General features: G+C 41.8%; 1 protein-coding gene across 3 annotated transcripts; it reads left to right on the top strand.

Moving 5' to 3' along the window:
* The first annotated feature begins 1,651 nt into the window (after positions 1 to 1,651).
* Positions 1,652 to 20,712, top strand: si:dkey-13p1.4 (transmembrane protein 151B). Of its 3 annotated transcripts, none has more exons than XR_010330195.1 (3): positions 1,652 to 2,726; positions 11,977 to 12,114; positions 12,256 to 12,713. XR_010330195.1 is itself a non-coding variant. In XM_064336925.1 (2 exons), the coding sequence occupies exons 1-2, from the start codon at positions 2,622 to 2,624 to the stop codon at positions 17,315 to 17,317; spliced, it is 1,662 nt and encodes a 553-aa protein (XP_064192995.1). In that variant the 5' UTR covers positions 1,652 to 2,621; the 3' UTR covers positions 17,318 to 20,712. The 3 variants fall into 3 exon arrangements, 1 of the variants encoding a protein (XP_064192995.1); XR_010330196.1 differs by lacking the exon at positions 1,652 to 2,726 and adding an exon at positions 7,336 to 8,627; XM_064336925.1 differs by lacking the exons at positions 11,977 to 12,114; positions 12,256 to 12,713 and adding an exon at positions 15,761 to 20,712.
* The last annotated feature ends 404 nt before the right edge of the window (positions 20,713 to 21,116 follow it).

Raw genomic sequence — 21,116 nt, 5'->3', positions numbered from 1 at the left:
GATTACATAATTGGAGAATAACTGCAAACTGCATATGAGCGGTCTTCCTTTGATTTCGCTCTGCGCGAGATTGACGGTGGTGCGCATAGAAACAGGTGGCTAATATACGTGTTTCGGGGGAAAGCCATGGTCTGCACTTACGTGTGTCCCGTGCAGTGGGGTTCGCCCATGAACGCACTTGGGAATAGCCTATCCATTCCCCACCCCATTTTGTTAGCATTCCAGTATTTGTAGGCGCCCGCAAGGAAATATTAAATCGTTTAATACTTATTTCACAGAGGGAATTAGTAACTTTTCGTTTTTTCAAGAGCTAGTTCACTTTTGGGGGAGATTAAACGTGCCAGCATGAAATAGCTTTTCCGCAAAATGAGCGGTGATTGCTTTAAAACAATGATGCACACTAGTCCGCGTTAATATAACGAAATGCAATCATAGGCGATTTTTTTTCCATAGTGAAGCACATTGTCGTGCCACACTAAAGAGGGGCATTGCATCGCTTGCGTGTTCTGTAAATAGGCTAGTGCATGCTATCAGAGTTGCCACTGTGGTCAGGTTGCTGGAGTGAGATTTTTAATTTTAGACTCGCTTGCATGCATCTTTTGCTACGTTTACCTTTGTTCTTAGGGAAGAATATAATAATTTTTCCAATTAGCCCAGTTTATAGAAATACAACGAATCAACAACGAACTCCACATTCCGTAGGTTAGTCAAATCACAGAAAATGCAGATAAATATATGATTGTGAGTTTGTGCATCTGGATTGACAAGGCGGTCTGTCAAGTGATCTAAAGCAGTGGTTTCTGAAACTCGATTCTGAGGACGCCTGTGTATGCTGGTTTTGTTACAGCCAATCTCATACTCAAATAAGGTTGTTGAACTCATACCAGACCACAGTATATCCTGTCTTTCACATTAAGTTAGTGTGCATGTGTGAGTTTACATGCTCCTTTTTTGCAATTAAAGACGCAATGCTTTTCAGTTGGGACTTCTTCATTCTTGGAAAGACAGAGCATATGATCCTGAAGACATTTCATTTTAATTACAATAGATTGTTCAACAGTTCAAATAGTCTTCAAATGTCCTATTTGTAATCAAAGCATTGATTTAATGATGATTATAAATGTGTCACTGAATGGTTCCTCGGGGTTCCATACATGGTAGCCAGTGTCTCATTAGGTAATCATAACAGAGAGGTTTTATTGATTGTGTGGCTAAGCAGATCTGAGAAATGTATGTGTGTGTTTGTGTGTGTGTGTGTGCATGCGTGTGTGTGTGTTGGTGGATGAGTGTGCGTATTTATGATTAAATATTTACTTGGGGGAAAAAAACAGAACATTGATGATTATAAAGAGTCCACAAATCAGCTGATTGGAAGGTCACATGCATGAGCATAATAGCCAGTTATCTGCCAATGATTTTCACATTGACATACTTCATACTGTCTTTGCTTTCATGCTGTCCAGAGTGGATCATTGTTCAGTGAGCACCTTTAGATGTATGAGCATTGGCAAATTCTCTTTTAGCTACAAAGTGTTTTCTTTTTGTGATTGATGTTTACTGGCCTGAAAGCAATTCTGGACAATGTCAATGACAGCAGCATTAAAATAATTTCACAATAATTGTAATCACCAACATCATCATTGCAATAATAATAATAATAATAATAATAATAATAATAATAATCACGGTAGTCTACACACAGAAATGTGTTGCTGTCGGCTATAAACCTAACATAACAAATTGGTTTTCTAGAGGTAATTGTAAGGCATCACATGTTTCAATAACATTCTATACCTATTTCTGCATAATCTATCACTATCAACAATAGTGTATTTGAGCACAGTCGTACAGCAGAGACGATGGTCCTGAATTTATCAATGAAAAATGCCTCTCTGGTCGTTATCTCAGCTCTGATATTGCAGTATACTAAGCTACTGCAGAGAAGAACGTGGTTTACTTGACTCCCAGCGAAGGCTTTTTCGAAAACGCTTTTTCAACAGACCTTTTTGCGTAATGTTCTATTGCTAGCGCATAAACTGTGGACGCAGCAAAGAAGAGGGAGTCGGTTGCCAATTAAAACGTGAAGGACGTATCCCACAATTTTGTTCAAGGACACCGGATCATGAAATGTGGACTGCACTTTGACCATTTAGCTAACGTGTTTCACGATCCTGAGACAACATTTGAGATGCTTGTAGTGCATGGAGCTTGCTGCAGCTATTCGCTAGCGTACTCTTAAAATTGTTCACGGTTAAGTTTTTTTCCCCCTATTTAAACGGGCATTGCTCCGTTTTGCGGTGTTCAGAGTTGTAGTCTGTAATATTGCGATGGCGTGCATACAGGGTACGCGGGGGCTTGTGCTCAACGTGGGCTACAACCTGATTCGTTTGTGGGATTTCCTTTTTCACCGTCCTTGAACAGATCGGGTAGCCTCTGCAGTCCCAGCGTCCCTGCCCCCTGTTTACTGCTATGGGAGCACCCTGAGCGGGATCCCCGTCCTCCTTGGCTCCGGACCAGCAGTGGATCGGGACAAGGGAAGGAGCTGAGCGGGTACCGACAGAACAGGGTTCATAAAGGGACTGGGCTTTAGTACCGCGTTTCTGCGATGCCAAGAGAGCAGGATGCTGTCTCCAGAGTTGGAAACTGATACTGCTGCGGAGGACACGGCGCCCAGCACCCCGAACGGAATCGAAGGCACCCCGGCCAGCATCGACGCCTTGGAAGAGGTGAGACTCGAGCAGTTGCCTGCAGTGCCTGGCAAATTCTCTGACCGTGATTTGCCATTCTGTTCGAAAGAGATGTGTACGCTATAACCTTAAAACCTGTAGCTCTGTACTCAACAAAAATCCCTCATGTAGCTCTAACCAACAAATTTAAATGAGGTTGCAAATAGAGCGCTTCTCATATAATAAAGCCTGTAAAAACTGTTATCGTATGCAAAACTAGAGGAAATAGCCTATTTTCCTTTCTACATGTCTGCAAAAGCGTCTGCCATATTTTGGGAATGGGTGTGTGTAATAAGTATCTGATGATGTACAGAAGGTTTAAAATTGCACCTGGAGTAGGCTATTTCTGTCCACTGCTCCTCTACAGAATACAGGGTATTTTTTTGTCCAATCTATTGATTGTTATCAACATCCAGGATAGTTGACTCAGTTGCACTTAAAGGGGTACAAGATACAGCAGACAGTGTAATTGATATACAACAGAAACAGATTCCAAAAAAAAGCTTGGACCTCTTTTGGAATACAGGTACCGGAAAGAGACAATTAACTTGCTGCAGCTTTTTTCCTGTGCTTTAATTTGTTCTCTGATTTTGGTTTTGATTTTGTTGTTTTTTGTGTTCTTTTTCACCAGTGAAGAAGAGTGAGTATTACAGGTCAATATATTTCCTGTAGTTATTGTAGTTGTTCTCAATGATTTCCCCCTCAATGATTCTACTCTGGCCTAACCTTCACCCGTGAAACTTCAAGGGGGAAACCTGAGAAGGTTTCCTTCTAAAAGACTGAATGTCATATGGTCATGTTCATCTGTGTTTGGAGACGTTCTAATGTTACGCTGCTTGATCACAGGAATCCGATTCTGTGCAGGAGCATTGCAGATCTATATATCTCATGGATGACAGCGAATATATATGATTACATTTATACATCCAAATTGTGAATCACTGATGCTACGGTTAAAGTTGACTGACCTTTTTTGCGACACACCCATATATTGTAACCTGCTGATTTGTTGGAAGTTCACTGGTCAACAGTGTAGTATCCCTAGCGGTACTTCTGTCTGGGGTTCAATATGCAAAATAGATTTTCAGATTAACTGAAGTACCCTTACATTATTCAGAAGTTTTATGTCAAACCTGGTGGCTTTTAGTAATTTGTTATTTTTTTAATGTTTCCAAACGGAATTTTAAAAATCACAGATTACTAAAAGCCACCAAATACAAGGCCATTTCTTTCGAATGTATTTTCAAATGCCTTCAAAAATACTTTTGAAAACAGTTCACGTGTATTTGGCCGTACTTCTAATACTGTATGTATTTTTACTAGTAGCTAAAAAACTATGTTTTTGTTAGTTATTTGTAAATTATGTGTTACATTTGGAAATTCAACCTCATTTCTCCATCACAACAAAAACAAATCGCATAATATTGGTTGATATCAATTTCATGGTCAGGTGTGCCCCAGACCATTATGGAACCACCAGAACCCTTGGAACACTATATTTCCATTTTTTCAAAACCCGTATCCCCTGGATTAAAGCATAGTTTAGTTGTGCAGGTACCCTCAGAAAGCAAAGTTGATGTTTACTTAGTGGTTCTGAGTGGCCATCCTCACCCCTGTGTTAAAGCTCCTTCCTGTTGAGAGGGGTGACAACATCAAAATGACAGAGTCTTTCATCTGTAGAGTTGTCACCCAAAGGTTTGAGGAGCATTGCAGTGATGTCATCCATATACCATTGCATTCCATTTCTGTATTGAGCAGATGTTCTTATCCAGAGCGACTTACACAGACTATGTTTTTTACATACAATCAATTCATGTAGCTGGATATAGATGGTAGAACAGTAGAGCCCCAGCTGGGAATATCATGGACTTCTCAGTCACCTAATTTGAAAATCAATCAAGGATTGATGGTATATTCTGGAACAATACTTGACACTGCATTTACCATTTCTATCAACGAAACCTGAGTTGATTCACGCTCTTGTAGAAGAGTCATGTTGTATTCCTCCTGCAGAATTCCGCAGCACATACAGGCTGTGCTGGCTACATGTGCTGGCCCAAAGCCCTAAAGTTTTAATTTGTTTCCATTTTTGCTCACTACCTGTACCTTGCTTAAGGGAACTGCAGCATTATCCAGATCAGAAACCATGATATGTAACCTCTGGGCTATATGCCTGTCTTCTCGACCCCTGTGCCAGTGTGGTCTTGCATAATATTATAACAGTGCGCGGACATATGGAGAACCTAAGCATGCAGAAGCATGTGTTTATTTGGAACATACAGAGTTGCCCCAGGTGGACTGTGGAGAATCAGTGTATTGTCATAAAAAATATTATGTCTATATACATAATATTATGTATATATACAGTATGTCTTATCCACAGCAATAGTATGCTTTATATTTTACAGATTCTACATTTGTATGACTCAATATATATTCACATATTCCAGGTTAAGTACCTTGTTGAAGGTGTGCATTTTCCGTTGATTTAAACCGTGTCTCCTCAGCACTTCTAAGCACACTGCCATGCTAATCAAAACAGGTAAACCGTTCAGTGTATAGCTCACAGGACGAAACTTTTCAGCTGTCAGGCACTTTTATAGGAATGTGTACGTCACTGGCAGGCTATTGGTGCAGCGACTCGTTTGTTATCTATGTTCTGCCTTGCTTTGGCTGGTAGATTGTGTGTATTGATCTCATGAAGGGACACAAGGACTCTTGTCTGTCAAGGTGAATTGAACACACAGTCTAATAAAGAACAGCAGGCTCAGGAACAGAGATGAGTTTTAAATGGTGTCAAGTCTGCATTGCTTGAAATCACAGAGGAAAAATCATGTATAATTTAACTGCATCTCAGAGCATATAGAGTATCCCAGCATGCACATCTTTTTTTAAAAGCTGTAACATCCTTCTGTCAGTTTTCAACCTTTCAAAACCCTTTCATGTCATTAATTGCAATAGTTAATCCTGTTTTGGGTAGCTGTCATAATCTGTCAAACAGGCTTACATTAATTCTTTTTTTGAATAATGACATTTTCTGGGCAGGGAACCACAGATTCAGCATCCCATTGAATTTATTTGTATGAATCTTTATTTGCATTCTAGAGCTTTGGAAGGTATTATTCTACAGCGATGCGCTGTTCTACTGCTGTGCTTTTTCTGTCAGTGCGTATGTTCACTGATGTTTGTAAATCCTGCGCAGTCAGTGTTTACCTCGTTTTTGTGCACCGCTAATGATGTGTGCTGTGCACTGTGGGCTACGTTTCCGTTCCGTCTCCCTACAGTTGCCTCTGTCTGGGGATGAGCTCTGTGCACATTGCCATCGCATCCTATTCTCCAAGGAGGAATGGCATCATGACTGATATTTGTCTGGCTAAACCATTCTCCATCTTACAGTTTTTATGGCCCCGGCCTCCGTAGGAGGCAGGACCGGCATTATGTCAAGGCCCCGTCCGTCCGTCATCCGTCCGTCGTCCGTCAACAATTTGGTTTCCGCTCATTTAACAGAAAACGCCTTTGTCGACCGGGCTGATTTTTTTGGTGGTGAATTAGACTTTACCACAGGAAGGCTTGTTTTGATCGGTGACGCCACCACTCATTCAATATGGCAGCCACGGCCGCCATCTTGAATTTGGTTTCCGCTCATTTAACAGAAAACGCCTTTGTCAATCAGGCAGATTTTTTGGTGGTGAATTGGCCTTGACCACACGAAGGCTGGTTCCATCGCCACCGCTCATCCAATATGGCTATCTTCATGTTGTTGACCATGTACAGTGGCATATGCCATGCTCTGCAGTGGCCTTGTTTGTCATGGTTATTATGGCTGTCCTGTGAGGGCTCCCTTTGACACATGGGAGAGGGCGAGGCCTTTTGGGAGGTTTTGAGTCATGCTGCTTATGCACAACCCTCCCAGTGTCCGCCGTTCCTCCGCCAGACATCCTGCACACGGCCCACCCCTGGTTCTGTCATGTGGCGTGAGGCCCTTTTCTGCTGTTTTTGTGACATTTATGAACCTTATGTGGCACTTTTGAGAGGCTGCTGATGTCTAGAAATAAGGAAATGAATATGACCAGTGCAAAACAAAAAATGTTTTGTTTGTGTTTTTTTTTGTTTGGTGTGATGCCATCTTAATTTGTACTCTCTTGTGGCAAAATCACTATAACAAAGGCAGGTCACTGTCATCACTGAGACAGGAAAACAGTCACTTTGACTTTCCAGCAACGTTCTTTGATTGGTCTAAATCTTTATATTCACCTCAGTAAGAAAGGTAATCTAACTAAATATGTGATTTTTTGAGGCCTGCTAGGTAATCTGTCTGGCTGAGAAATTAGTTGTTCGTTGTGTGATGAAGTCTTGATCTCGCCAGTGCCAACTGGGCACGGTTGGTGTCCATTGACATTATGACGTTCATTTGGCCATAGCAGCTCCCCTAGGGTATGAGGGTCAGGGTTGACAGGGTTTGCCCCACCTCATCACACAATGGGAAAATTCTCTAATCCATCTGGTGCCTGTGGTCTACCTGTGCCTGCTACACATGAAGTGTTCTCCTGTGCAATGAGAAAAAAGCGGGGGGGGGTGGAGGGAAATGCGTGCTAGTGTGCACCCTCCTGAGCTCACCGTTAACAAATGGGATGGGCCTGAGGATGGGGATTCAAATTTGGTGAAAAAGTGAAATATAAGGGGAAGAAAGAAGTGTTGTGTTTTAAAATGTGGTTTTCATGTAACCTAGTATTTAAATCCATAACTAAACAGAATACTGCCCTACAAACGTAAATCTACTCCGTTGTCACCTATTTTTATGTTTGGTGAGCTAGGTGTTCAGACAAGCAAGTTCTAAAGATGGTGTTAGATAGATAGACTGATGGAAGGTAGAGACAGTGGCAGGATAGCAGGTCTCATGCTTCCTCCCCTGCTGTGCAATTGACACTCAGACTTGGCACATCATTACCAACCCTCCTTTCCACTCTCTCCACCTCTGCACTTGCCCTGAACGCAGTTGGATAGCAGAGGTCACCTGATTTGGGGATTTTTACTTGTATTCTCAAAGGCTTGGCAACCCTTCTTCCAGCTGCAAGGAGAGATGAGGAAAACCAATTACTGTAATCTGGCACACCATCTCCCCCCCCGCCTAACACTTCTTCCAGGCATGCACTCACCCAGGATGGGGAAGGGAATAAGTACTCTGATAAGACTGATTGCTTTCCTCGTTAACTGAGAGAATAAATTGGCATGAATCTACTCAGCTTCTCAAGTTTTCCCAGGGTCCCCTGAGGGCACTTTAATGAAGGACAGGGACCGAGTCACTGGAAATCACTTGTTGAGAGATGGGAGCTTGGGGTGGAGAGCAGATGAGAAATGTGCTTCTTACTGAGTGGTTGCAGGTTCTAATCCCAAGTGGAACACTGCAGTTGCCTTTCTGTTGTATCTTTGAGAAAGATACTCAACTCAAGTGAAACTGATCTTGCTGCATGAATGGAATGCTTGTGAAGGGCTGGCAGTGTGGGTTCCGCTTTCCTCCCATTTGTGCTGTGTACTGTCTGATTCTGTCATCCTACCCAGCGCACTGTCTGTATTGATCCAGGACAGCCAAGTCATTATAAAGCAGCAACCTGGAACAGCTCAGGGAGAAGTGCTTCTGCTGAAGAGGGGCGAACAGTTGGCAGCAGGCTGTGCATCCTGTCCGGGGCTGCCGCAGTTATTGTGTGAGGAGGAAACACAGCCATGCCGTCTCAAAGTGCAGACCCTTGTTCACAGAGAAGACTTTGCCCTGGGACTTCAGTTTGAGTGGATGTTTTTTCTGCAATTGAGGGTCACAGGTTTAAGCATCAGTCCTCAGGTGTGTGTGTGATTTCCCTCCTGGACAGATTCCCCAGGATTTCTGTGCTGACCAGCTGGCTCCTGGTAGGTTTCATTACGATATTGCGTATGTTAAGACACCCTTATCTCAGCCACTTGCATTTTTTCTTGGCAAATTCAAAATTAAGACACTGCATGTAAAAGAAAACTTGAGAATTATGATGATTGAGAATTAGATGTTAGTACAGTAAGTATTTGTGTGTAGACATACAGCTAGTGAACAAAAAAGGAATACAAACGTGTTCCAACAATGAAATGGTTCCATAGGGGTGTGCTGCACATTTTACTGCCATTGTCTGCGTGCATTCATACCCCTAGAAGGCAAGGCTGAAGTCAGGAAATACAATGGTACTGAGTGATCATCTTCACAGAGCAGTCAGAGAGTAGTTGCCTAATAGTTTAAGGAGCATGGTGTTGACGTCCATACTTGTCCATATGTCATGAGTTTCTCAGTCAGCAGATCTGAACCAAGTAGAGCATTCATGAACTATTCTGGAAAATAACGTTTTCAGGAAAGCAAGGGCATGGGTTGCAGGTGGTGAGAGTGGATAGCGCAGAAAGGGAGCCTGTAACAGTCGATCATTTGTTTTTCAGTCAGCCAGAAAAACAAAACTTGTCTAAAATACCCTCCTGTGGTCTGACTCGTATTTGTCTTATTATTGATGCCATAGTTAGAATCGTAACTCCTCTGCATCCAGTATGGCCACATTTTCTCAAATTAGTATACGTGGATAGGTGGTAGGCTAACAACTTAAATCTGTAATGGCAGATTTTATTCATTGATGAACGGGATATTATATTGTTATGTAGCAAGAAAGATTAGACTACACATTCCACACTAACATATTTTTTAGTCTTTTTCCAACATGCAGTAGCCAAAATATTTTAGTTATCTCTCTGTAAAATCAAAGAGCTGTCTATTCGAATGGCACTAAATTTATCAGAGCATGCCTTAATTAGCTGAAAACAGTAGGTAATTTGGCATTTCATTTTCTCATGGGTAGTGGGTGAAAAACACAGAAATTGCCAGGTAGGATGGTATTAAAATCACTGAATAGTGTTACCTAAAATTACCCTATCACCCCTGGTAAAATTTATGCCGTCCGAATCGGGATTTTAGTGAATAGTTTTCTTGTGTGATAAAGGGCATTTTTGATTTTATGCATGGGAAGATAAAGTGGACTACCACACAGTGACAAAAGTTCAGGAAAAGTGCTGGAGGCAAAACAATGCATTCCAAAAGAAGGACAAATTCTGCACATTTACTAGGTTGCAAATTTCACGTATAACATTTATTGAATAAGCTAGTGCTGAGCTTCCAGTTAAAAACCTTCAAAAGAGCGTAAAAACACACGCGCACGAAACATTTATAACCTGTTGTCCCTGTGAGCAGGGGGTCACTCATGAGTGATAGCAGCTGAAGTAGTCTGCTTCGTATTACGTCCACTTTTCCCCTTTCGTTATCTTTTCTCATTTTATGTCAAAGTGGTTCACATTTATACAAAATACAAACATACATTAACATTTCAATATCCCATGCATAGACACCAGCAAAAACCAACAATGACAAAAATGAAAAGTTTTTGAAAAAAAAAAAAAACTTATTCATGGGTCATGATGAATATCAGGACTATCCATTGTCTAAATAGAAAAGGAGGTACACTAAAAAAATAGAAAAATATATTACAGCATAACTTTCATATCAAATTAATCATTGAGACTTCTGGGCTGCAGAGTGTCAAGAGTGAAAATTCAAAACAATATTTTTGATAATATTACCCCCTGTGTAATGTCTATACCCATAAAATGAGGAGAAGAGCATTCATTGAAATGACATGCAGACTTACTGTAGTTTTACCCACAATTTATCTTATGGGCACATTTTTTGTATTCCAGGTAATAAAACGTTTTATAGGAAATATTTGCCAGACCTAGGATGTCTGAATTCGGAGGTTTCAATAGAGTTAGTGCATTGAGAGCAATTTCCACGAGGGTAGTTACCATATTATGTATGGGGAAATTAGGAAACACCTGCTGTAAGGAACCAACTTCACACTGAATTACTGCTTTTTGAAGTTATTTTTCTGCTTCTTATCATCGTGTAAGTAGTGCAAACATCTGTGAATTAGCCAGGCTACTTAATGAACCACATTTATGCAATCTCCTCTCTCTTTTTGAACATCCCAGAAATCCATATTCAAATAGAAAATTACATGTTGCCGACTGGCAAGACACGCTGTATTGTTATCAGTACAGAATGGCCGTTAATTGTGACTCTGGCCCCTTGTGAGGGCAATGCGAATCCCACACTTGTGTCTTATGGAAACCAGCACAGGTGCCAGGTCTTACTGTGATTCTTTACAAGCCTGGCAACCATTAGCATCGCATCTGGAAGTGTTAAAAAGGCTAATAAACAGCTTTGTGCACGTAAAAATTATATTTAGGAGAAAAAACACGCACACTGTGAATTTATTTGTGCTAATGTTTTGGTCATTTTGTGTTCTGATAAAGAATAAGAATAAGATAAGATAAGAATGACCAAAACTTTAATGTGAGTAAATTCACTACTGCAAGAACAATGTGCGGACTGTATTTTCCTTACTTTTAAAAAGGTTGAGGTAGAAATTTGGCTTGCTGCTCTCCATCTCTGCTACAGCAGAATGCTGGCATTTCCCAGGCTACGTCTGAAGTGTAATCCCTTCCTTTCGGAACAGCGAGCTCCTACTCGCTCACTTTTGGCCATATTTTATCCATTCTCTTTGGGCTGCTCAATTATTTACATTGCATTGTCCCGCTCTGCTGTTCAGCCCTCATAAATATCAAGTGCATTGTTAATGGCTGGCTGTTCCCTCCACAAAGAAGAGCCTCCAGACCCATAAAAGCAGATGTTGGGCATTGGGGAGAAGATTTTTGTGAATTATGGTGTATTTGTATTAATGTCCAGCCTCTCCACTAGGGTGAAGATGGCCTCAGTTTTCATATTAAGGAGCAGGGGGAAGGGAGGGAGGGAAATCTGAAATCTTTTCAGACATTTTTTTTTTTTTTAAACTGAAGGCTTATGCTTGAAATTAGTGTTTTAAACTCATATGTCCGACTCTTAATCTTGGGCAACCACCAGTTCTTCTGAATTTCATTTGTAGCTAAGCTGATTAGCTTTGGAGTGCGCTGTTAACTGAACACTGATTTAGGTTTTGAATAATTTCAGTTATCCTAAATGTGAAAATAAGGGCTTTTTGTATATGGAGATATACAGATTCATAGTAATGTCATTCAATAGTATGAAGCTAGTATAATAAAATGGATAGTTATACAATGAACTGCTGTGTGAATTGTGAGGCATGAAGTTGGCTGTATGATTTTCACATGCCTATCTCTCATCCCTCTCTGGCTGTAGTTCTGTGATCTTAGGTTGACCTCTCATTGGTCAAATGGCTGAGCTGGGAGCAATTGGCAATAAGAAAACTTAAGACTTTCCTGTGGGATTGTGCATGTAGTCCAAGGACGGGCACCTGCTCCCCTTCTTATACTCCAGGTATCCTGCCATATACAAATACAGATGGTTTGACTGTTAAATTGATATTATTGTTCATACACTGCCTATTGTTGGTCCTATCAAAATTGTTGAAGAGAAACTGGTAGTCCACCCTTCTTTCAAACTCTGTGCTTTATTCAGACAGGGAATAAGCAGAGAGGGTAACAGACGGAGAAGGGATCACTGCTCAGAACGTGCCGTAGCAGGGGACCAAACCCCCACCCATACAGGGGGGGCCTCGTATGTGGTTTGAGAACCGATCACCCTATGGACTGTGCCACGTCTCGCCAAGAGATATACTGACTGGTCATCTAAAAACTGGGACATTGTCTAAATGTATAAATGAGTGGTAGTCCCCTAGCTGTTGGAGTTCATTGGCTCTATGCTCTATGCAGGTTTGCTGTAGGGATTGTACTGTAATTTGGGTTCGATGTTAGTATTTTCCTTTCTCACTTCACTTTCTTTTCTTGCAGGTATTCTTGTGTGTAGAGTTTGAATGTATTTTCATAAAATATATATTTTCTTTTTGCTCTGTTTCTTGCCTTGCTACTCTGTAAAGTGTCGTTGTGATAGTTCTCTGTAAAAAAGCGATATACAAATAAAATTGAATTGAATTATATCTGCCTGAAGTAATGCAATCATTCAAGGTACAACAAGCTGGGAGCTAAGACCGAAATAATTGCTCTCTCTCTTCTAGTCATGAAAGCTGGTGTTAATTCCTTTGCATTTCTCATAGTCTTGCATTAAAATTGGTTGTTTTTGAGGCCCTGTTCTGCAACTGAACTTGGGGGTGTCCACAGTACCTACAAGTCTGGGACTGTCCCCACATAATTAATTTGACCTCTTTGTGCATGCGGGGAGTACTCAAAATCTCAGGGTACCATGTTTGCCTGTGGGATGGACCCCATGAAGTGAGGTCAGAGGTTTTAAGACTTCTTTGCAGATTTTTTCCTGAATGGTGTTGAATGGTTTATGAATGAGGTCCCCACTGCCAATGACCCTTCTTTGGGCAAAGGAGGCAGTGTGTGGAGATTAAGCCGTACTTACTGTACGTCTGGGGTGGATCTACCGTGTCTCAAACTTCCTCATCATTCACAAAGCTGACAAAAACATTTTAGTAGAAAGAATTTAGTATAAATCCTGTATTTATAGTAATTTACTGTCTCTATTGCATTTTCGTTTTGTTTTTCCTTTTTATGTTTTGTAATTTTCTGTCCAAACCGTTTGTTTTGTTCGCTTGGAAAAGCAAATCTCAACAGTGAAGCAATCGCAGGACATTTCATTCATTCATGTACCACTTGTGCAAACACAAATTTCCTAACTACCAAATTTCTTAAAAATCAACTGTCACAACTACATCATACATTTTTTTATTGATAGTTTTTTATTTTCTTTTGTATAAAGTTGTCATGCCTACACAGGCTTTTGTTTTGATTTTCTTTTGTGTAGTGAAGTACTGTTTATTGAGGAAAGATTTTCTTTAAAATGAAACTTTTATATGACAGTATTCATGTGTGGAACAAGGTCACATGATTGTACAAGAAAAAAATGCATTTAGATAGTTACATTTTCCATTTATATATTCTATTTGTGGGATAATCTATTGTAATTAACAATGCTTGCTGTTCATATGATGACTTTTTAGATCGAGGCTTGATGTGGTGTCAGAGTTACTGTAGATACGGTATGTAAAGAATAGATTTTTACAGAGACACAGTGTGTTCACAGTACAAAGTAAAAGGTTTTTATTCCTGATTTTTCTAATTTAAAACAGACATTTGTACCCCTAAGTCTGTCTTGTTACTGTACTGTCCCTCTCAATTTGGGAAAATACAGAGAAGCATACGGTCTCTGTCAGGTCCACCAGCTGAGCTGTGCAGTCGTTGTGTAGGAGGAGCACATTTCATGTGTATTTGGCACAAGACTGTAGATGCCCAATCAACCAGAGTCATCCCTTGTGCAGTAAATCAAGGACTGGCATTCTCCCTCCCAGGGCTCTTCAAAAGACTGATAATTCAGCTGGCACACATGTTGCTTTGCTCCTGGTAAATTGTAATTATTTCTGTACAAATGGTTTCAAAGAAAAACAAAACATTTTTATTTTGCACTGATTGTTTGAATACATATGGCAACTAATACAATTCTAAAATGAATCTTGCAATTGAAGTAATATGCCAGTGACATTGCATAGAAAATATGAGAAACATTTTGATGAAAGTTTTACTAATTTTTATTTAGTGCACTTATGTGTAGTTGGTCATAATTATTTTATTATTGGATGATGATAAACAAATATTATTGTATGTTTTTATGCAAGTATTTGATTTGACATGTTTTGGAGAACATTGTTTCATTTTGCATTTTAACCATTGTTTTGTTTTAATTCTCTGTTTTTAGAAAATTTGATACAGTGGTTTCAGTGTACATTATATTGCAGTGTACATTATATTACATTCTGTGCATGAGTATTGGTCTTATTTGTGTATTAATTTAGTTTTTGAGTACATCGTATGTAATTTGTAATTCTGACAAGTATTCATTTGTAACATGTAATTTTATATGAGATTTGAGAAGTTTTGCCAAATAAGCAAGTGTTTTTATTTTTAAGCTGTAATTTTAAAAAGAGGAAATGTGTGTGATGAGTTTCAAGTCAGGAAATGTATGTAAATAACTGAGAAAAACTAAGAGCTCAGTTTAAATGAATTTCTAGCATATCCAGTCAATCAGAGCAAAATTCTGAAACATTGCTTTTGATATTTAACCGCTTATTCAGAATATTTACGATACATCCTCAAATAATTCGAAATGGCAGAAATATGTGTACATACACAGAAAAGTTACGACCTTGTCATAGTTTCTGATCTTCTGCAGTTAAAGAGATTATATTTCTTTATTGTTATCCTCAATTCTTTTGACAGTTCTAGCAAAGAAAAAAAACGAAGCCTTTTGAAGTTAATTGTCTGAAATTGCTCATTGTGTGCCTAATGAATACAAGCCATTCCATTCAATTCATGTTGTTCTTTGAAGCTAATTAATGGAGCAGGGAGGTAGGTAGGGGGTTAATTACAATTATCTTCAGGCTCCAGGCATGGATGCAAGTAATTAAACTGGAAGTGAGAGATGGGAGTGCTGTACAGATCTGGCCTGATCTGCTACACTGTGCCACAGATATGTTTCCTCACTGCTGGCTTAGGATTTATACCAGACACTGTGGTCTGCTCTTCTTTTTCATCACATTTCAATTTAGCCTCATCCCTCAGGCCCTTGATCCGCTAATATTAACGTAAATCTGTTCAGAATGTGATGTGGCTTTCAAGCTTTGAACAAGGGATAAATAGAGAGCATTAAAAATGGCCCTCCAAATCAAATGTGACTCATGTGGTAACTCATGTGCAGGATAATTATACTGTATGTGTGTGTGTGTGTGTGTGTGACAAACTTGGCAATATGCAATAATTGTAAGTGCATTAACAGTTCTGTGCAATATTCTTAGAAGTGGCTATTAATATTAACAATAATACTGGCTATTGTATAGGGTTGAATGGTTATGACCCTGTGAAGTGCTATGTAAATGTAACCATTGTTCATTTGCTGGGGGCAGGCACTGTGACTCACTCTCCTCTCTCTCTGTCCCTGTTGTCTGCAGCAGCGGCCGGTGAAGCAGTCACTCAGCGCCTCCATGTGGCGGGAGTCACACTGGCGCTGCCTGCTGCTCTCTCTGCTCATGTACAGCTGCCTGGGGGCAGTGGCCTGGTGTCAGCTGACCCGCGTGACTAAACTGAGCTTTGACTCCTCCGTCACCTCCTCCCTCACGGCCTCCATCTCCTCCCTGCGGGGGGGCGGGGGCGGCGGCCGCTCCATGATCTACCACGACAGCCCATGCTCGGACGGCTACGTGTACATCCCGCTGGCCTTCCTGCTCATGCTGTACGCCGTGTACCTGGTGGAGTGCTGGCACTGCCGGGCCCGCGCCGAGCTGCAGTGCAAGGCTGACGTGGACAGCGTGTACGAGCGCGTGCTCCGCATGCGCCAGGCCCGGCCCTGCGTCTGGTGGAAGGCCATCAGCTACCACTTTGTGCGCCGGACCCGGCAGGTCACCCGCTACCGCAACGGCGACGCCTACACCACCACGCAGGTGTACCACGAGAGGGTGAACACCCACGTCGCCGAGGGGGAGTTCGACTACGCGCGCTGCGGGGTGCGGGACGTCTCGCGCGACCTGCGGGGCCTGGAAGGCCACCCCGCCACCCGCCTGCGCTTCACCAAGTGCTTCAGCTTTGCCGGCGCCGGGCCTGAGAACGCCTACCTCAACCAGCGCGCCCACTTCTTCTCCGAGATAGAGGGGCTGGACGACTACATGGAGGCGCGGGAGGGGATGCAGCTGAAAAACGTGGACTTCAAAGAGCACCTAATCGCCTATGTGGACCCCGACCGGCTGCCCTGGTACACCTCGCACGCGGCATTCTGGCTGGCCGCCCTGCTCATGTTATCCTGGCCGCTGCGGGTCCTCGTGGAGTACCGCACAGCCTACGTGCACTACCACGTGGAGAAGCTCTTTGGACTGGAGTACAGCAATGGCAGCCCATCCCCCTCCGGGGATAACGTGCCCATACGGAGTGGCAGCTACGGTTTCCCCAGAGCGGAGACGGTGGACAGCACCGAGCTGGAGTGGCACATCCGCTCCAACCGCCAGCTGATTCCCAGCTACTCCGAGGCCATGCTGATGAACCTGGGCGGCTCGGGTTCGGGTTCCGGGGAGACGCGGTTGTCCCTGCGGGACAGCTACGCAGCCCGGAGCTACGGAGCCTTGGTGCGCGACTGCGAGCGCTGCTGCCAGCGACAGGACGGCCATGGGCCGGCGGCTACCAGCTCCAGCTGCTCCTCCATCTTCTCCCGCCACGCCTTCCACTCGCGGCTGTCCCTGGACACGTCACGCTTCTCGCTGTGCCGCATGTATGGGTCGCGGCGGACCGTGGGGCTGTGGCGCAGCCGGAGCAGCACGCTGACAGAGCGCTGTTGTGTCGATGAGCAGTGCTGCCGCTCCTCCAGCCAGCTCGCCCTCAATGACAGTCCGCCAACTTACCGCGACGCCCGCTTCTTTCCCGTCCTCATCGTGCATCGCCCTGAAGGCTGCGGTGACTCTTCCGAGGTGCGGCGCTACTACATCCGCAGAGGGTCCTGCTGCCTGGAGACCTCGCTCTGAGGCCTCAAAGCCTCGCCCTGAGGCCACTGCAGGCAGTCTCCCTGCTTATACTGGGCTATGCATCTGGACCCATTCCACACATGAGGTTCTGAACTCTCTTTTGTTCTCAGACACACCCGGCACTCTGATCCGCAGAGGTTCTACAATTAGCTCATTCATAAGCATGTTGTATATCTCTGTGGTGAGCTCCTGTTCGCAAGGGCTTGTAGACTAGAGAAGACAAGAGCATATTCCTGAGCACCCCGTCATCCAGTTATCAAGGTGCTTTTGTGTGAAAGAATAAAATCATACAGAATCTAAATTGCTGCTCCAAGCAATAAGCTGTGAAAAATGAGGTTGCTTTCCAGCCTAATGTCTCTGTCTGGGGTCATACCCTTCTCCATTATAACAATTCAGGGTTCCCACTCGTCCTGGAAAACCTTGAAAACCTGGAAATTTATTGACTAGTTTTCCTGTCATTGAAAACACCTGAAAAATGAGAAAATTTACAAAATGTCCTGGAAATATTTGTGTGGTCCTGGAAAATTGTAGGCTAGGCTAAAAGTCAAGCTGTTAAGCAGTATATTTAGAGCTGAGATTGCATATTTTCCTGTATTTTTCTCAGCTTTTCTCATTTTTATTAGCCACCCCCCCCCCCCAAGTCATGGAAATTGTCCTTGAAAAGTCCTGGAAAATGATTTCCTAAAATGAGTGGGAACCCTGCAATTATACCCAGTCCTTGATTTCCATGTCCACAACAGCCTTCAGAGTCTGAGCATTACAGGCATAACTGAGATCTCAGATCCAGCCTAACAGTACCCCACAGTGCCATTCCTCCTGGATACCATCAAAATTTACCTGCTACAGAGTGTTTGTACTTGAGGTCTGTGGTCACCGTCAGCTCCTATCCTGAGGCTTACATTCAATCAACGATGGCAGTCACCCATTGGCTGGATTCAGTAAACTATAGAGAAACCATTCCCTCTGTCACCTGACGTGCGATGACTCAAGCTGCCTCATACCGAATCTGCACATATCTCTGACATCTGCATGCCATTAGGTAAGAAGGAAGCCATTGGCCTTGAGGGGATTTGCTATATATGGTATATACCAATGGTCTCCAACCCTGGTCCTGGAGAGCTACAGGGTCTGCTCGTTTTCATAGTGACTTTGCACTTCATGAAGCAATTAGAGCAGTTGATTACACAGTTAACTCAACTCCCCTGGTGTCTTGGATCTCAACTGGGTGCTGATTTTAAGGTGAAAACAAAAACCAGCAGACCCTGTAGCTCTCCAGGACAAGGGTTGGAGACCACCGGTATATACTGACGTTGCAACATAGATAATCACAAATATGGTTAAAATTAAAACTGCGTTCCTGATTATACACAAAAATCTTGTAAGATGCAAGACTCACAGAAACTTGGCATGGACCACACATACCATAGTTCCAGATAAAATTGCTTAAACTTTACTGCTCATTCGGTCAAGAGAATAACCATGTTTATATTCCTATGAGTCATATCAAATACAAGACTTATACAAAGGTTGACTTAAAGTAAGTTTGTCATGCTCATTTCACACAGTTTCATATGCAGGTCAACCTTCTTATGGTACTCCACGCAAAAATATGAACCATGTATTTTCCTTGACAGATCCCGTGAATGCTAAACTGTAATGATTGCTTCTTTAAAAGCACAAAGAAGCAATGCACTTTGGGATTGCTGGTTTCCTGGCTCCAAAGTCTCCTTTTCGAATTGGTGTGATTTCATGGTTTTGAAAAGGGACACTTTGGAATGAGAAAGCCAGCAATCCCATGGTGCACTGCTCCATTGCTTTTATAAACAAAGGCCTTAAGTCTTTTTAAATGCAAACGAAAAAAAGAGGAAGAAGTTTTAAAACAGGAACCAAGAGTTATTCTAACTAACCTGCTCCATTTCTATTGATGCTTTTGTCCCAATGGAGGTTTCCATTTAGCAAACCAGTGATGGTTAATATATCTCTATCTTTTGGTGTTGTACAGTTCATTCATGTCTAAACCCTGACTAAATTACATACTGTCTAACACAGTATAAACAAATGTTTCATTACAAATACGCCAAAAAGATAATTAAAAGTTAGTTACCTCAGTTATTAAGGTAGGTATTTTGATGCATGTTTCTTTTTTATGAGGATAATGCCTTAAGGAATGTATTTCTTGTTTTGTATATGGATTTGTCAAGTTTTAAAAGCACTAGATAGAAAGAATAAAACCAATGCTCTGCACTTAGAGAACAGACAAGATGCCCTTGTTCTTCATGTATAAATTGTGTATGTATTTTATATTCATATCCTTTTTTAGTTCCTATTATGTGGGATGGGGTGGTAATGAAATGTATAAGAAATTATTTAAATTTTGTTTGAAGCCAAAATGAATCTAAGAAATTTGATTCCTATAACTTACTGTATGCAAAACAATGCCTTATTGTGTGATTATACCTTATTTCTTACACAATCTAAAAAAAAATACTTTTGTCTGTATGCATTTTTGTGTATATGAATCATATTTCGCAAATAAGAACCTTCATTTTAATTTTCACTCTGATACTCAGACACAGGCACATAGAAAAATTTAAATAATGCACTTGATAATTGACCCTTAGTGGTAGTGTGCACTGTATGTAGACAAATGCAAGTCTATACAAAATCCCTCATTATTACAGAGATCATCACATCAGTTAAGTTAGGGAGTTTTTTTATTTATCCTGTAAAGATCCCATGCATCTTTTATACCTACTGGTTATACAGAACAATAGCTTGTTGAGCAGCAGTATGTAGATTTAGGTTGACTGCAGTCTGTCTTGCCATCAACACAGAGACCTTTTTGCAGGTGGTGTTTCTCCGGTTCTGAAAAGATATCCTGAAAGCCGAGAATGCTTTGTTTGCTCTCGTGTTGTTGCGGATGTGTTTTCCTGTGCTGATCTCTGCAGCGCAGAGATATTTACTGAGCTCCGCAGCAGAATCCAAGAGTCTGCTCTGGAAAGCTCGCTCGTGCTGTCTGCTGACTCATCTCCTGATCTTTCTGGGCCTGTGGTGGAGGATGGTGCTGTCTGTATGAAACTCGGAGGAAGAGCTCTTCTCAGACAGCAGTCAGACTACACAAATGTACCACAGATATATGGATTTATTATGCCTATGTCTGAATGCCATTATGTGGTGATATATTGACTGTAAAAGGATATTCTGTACATCTAAATATAAGTACTGTACTTACTATTTAAAAACCTGTCCAGGATAGTGATACTCAGTCCATGTTTTTTTGCTCGCTGAAACATCTCTTGCCCCGAGGACTAAGTGTTCTGAGTAGTTCTTCACTTGCTGTGTGTCTTATGGTGACAATGGTACTTTGTGATTAAAAAGTTCCATTTGTGAGTTGACTAGATGGTCTCCCATCTTTCATTGTGACGATTTTCTATGACACCCTAAAGTGGCTCAACCACTTACAACCTCTTTGATGTGGTCTTGATGTTTTGAAATTATAGGCACAGTAGTTTATGATCTCCACTTATACTCTTGCCTGGTCAGAGTTATTTGTTTGTAACTGTGCCTAAATGCTGTTCCCTTCAGGGCAATATGAGGATAACATTTTGAGAAAATTCATTACTGATACAAGAAGAGCCTCATTGTCCTTCACTTCCTCCTTTGCTAATTCACTGGTATTCTCAGCACTCTAAGGAATTCTGTGCATTATTTTGATACTTTAGAATTAATATTATGGTGCTATAAGCAACACTTCCACATGTTAAGCACAGTGTGAGCCTGTTTGAAACCAGACATGTTC

Source organism: Anguilla rostrata, chromosome 1 (assembly GCF_018555375.3).
Source record: "Anguilla rostrata isolate EN2019 chromosome 1, ASM1855537v3, whole genome shotgun sequence".
NCBI lineage: Eukaryota > Metazoa > Chordata > Actinopteri > Anguilliformes > Anguillidae > Anguilla > Anguilla rostrata.
The sequence above is the reverse complement of the archived record's forward strand: the minus strand, read 5'-3'. Positions and strand labels throughout refer to the sequence as shown.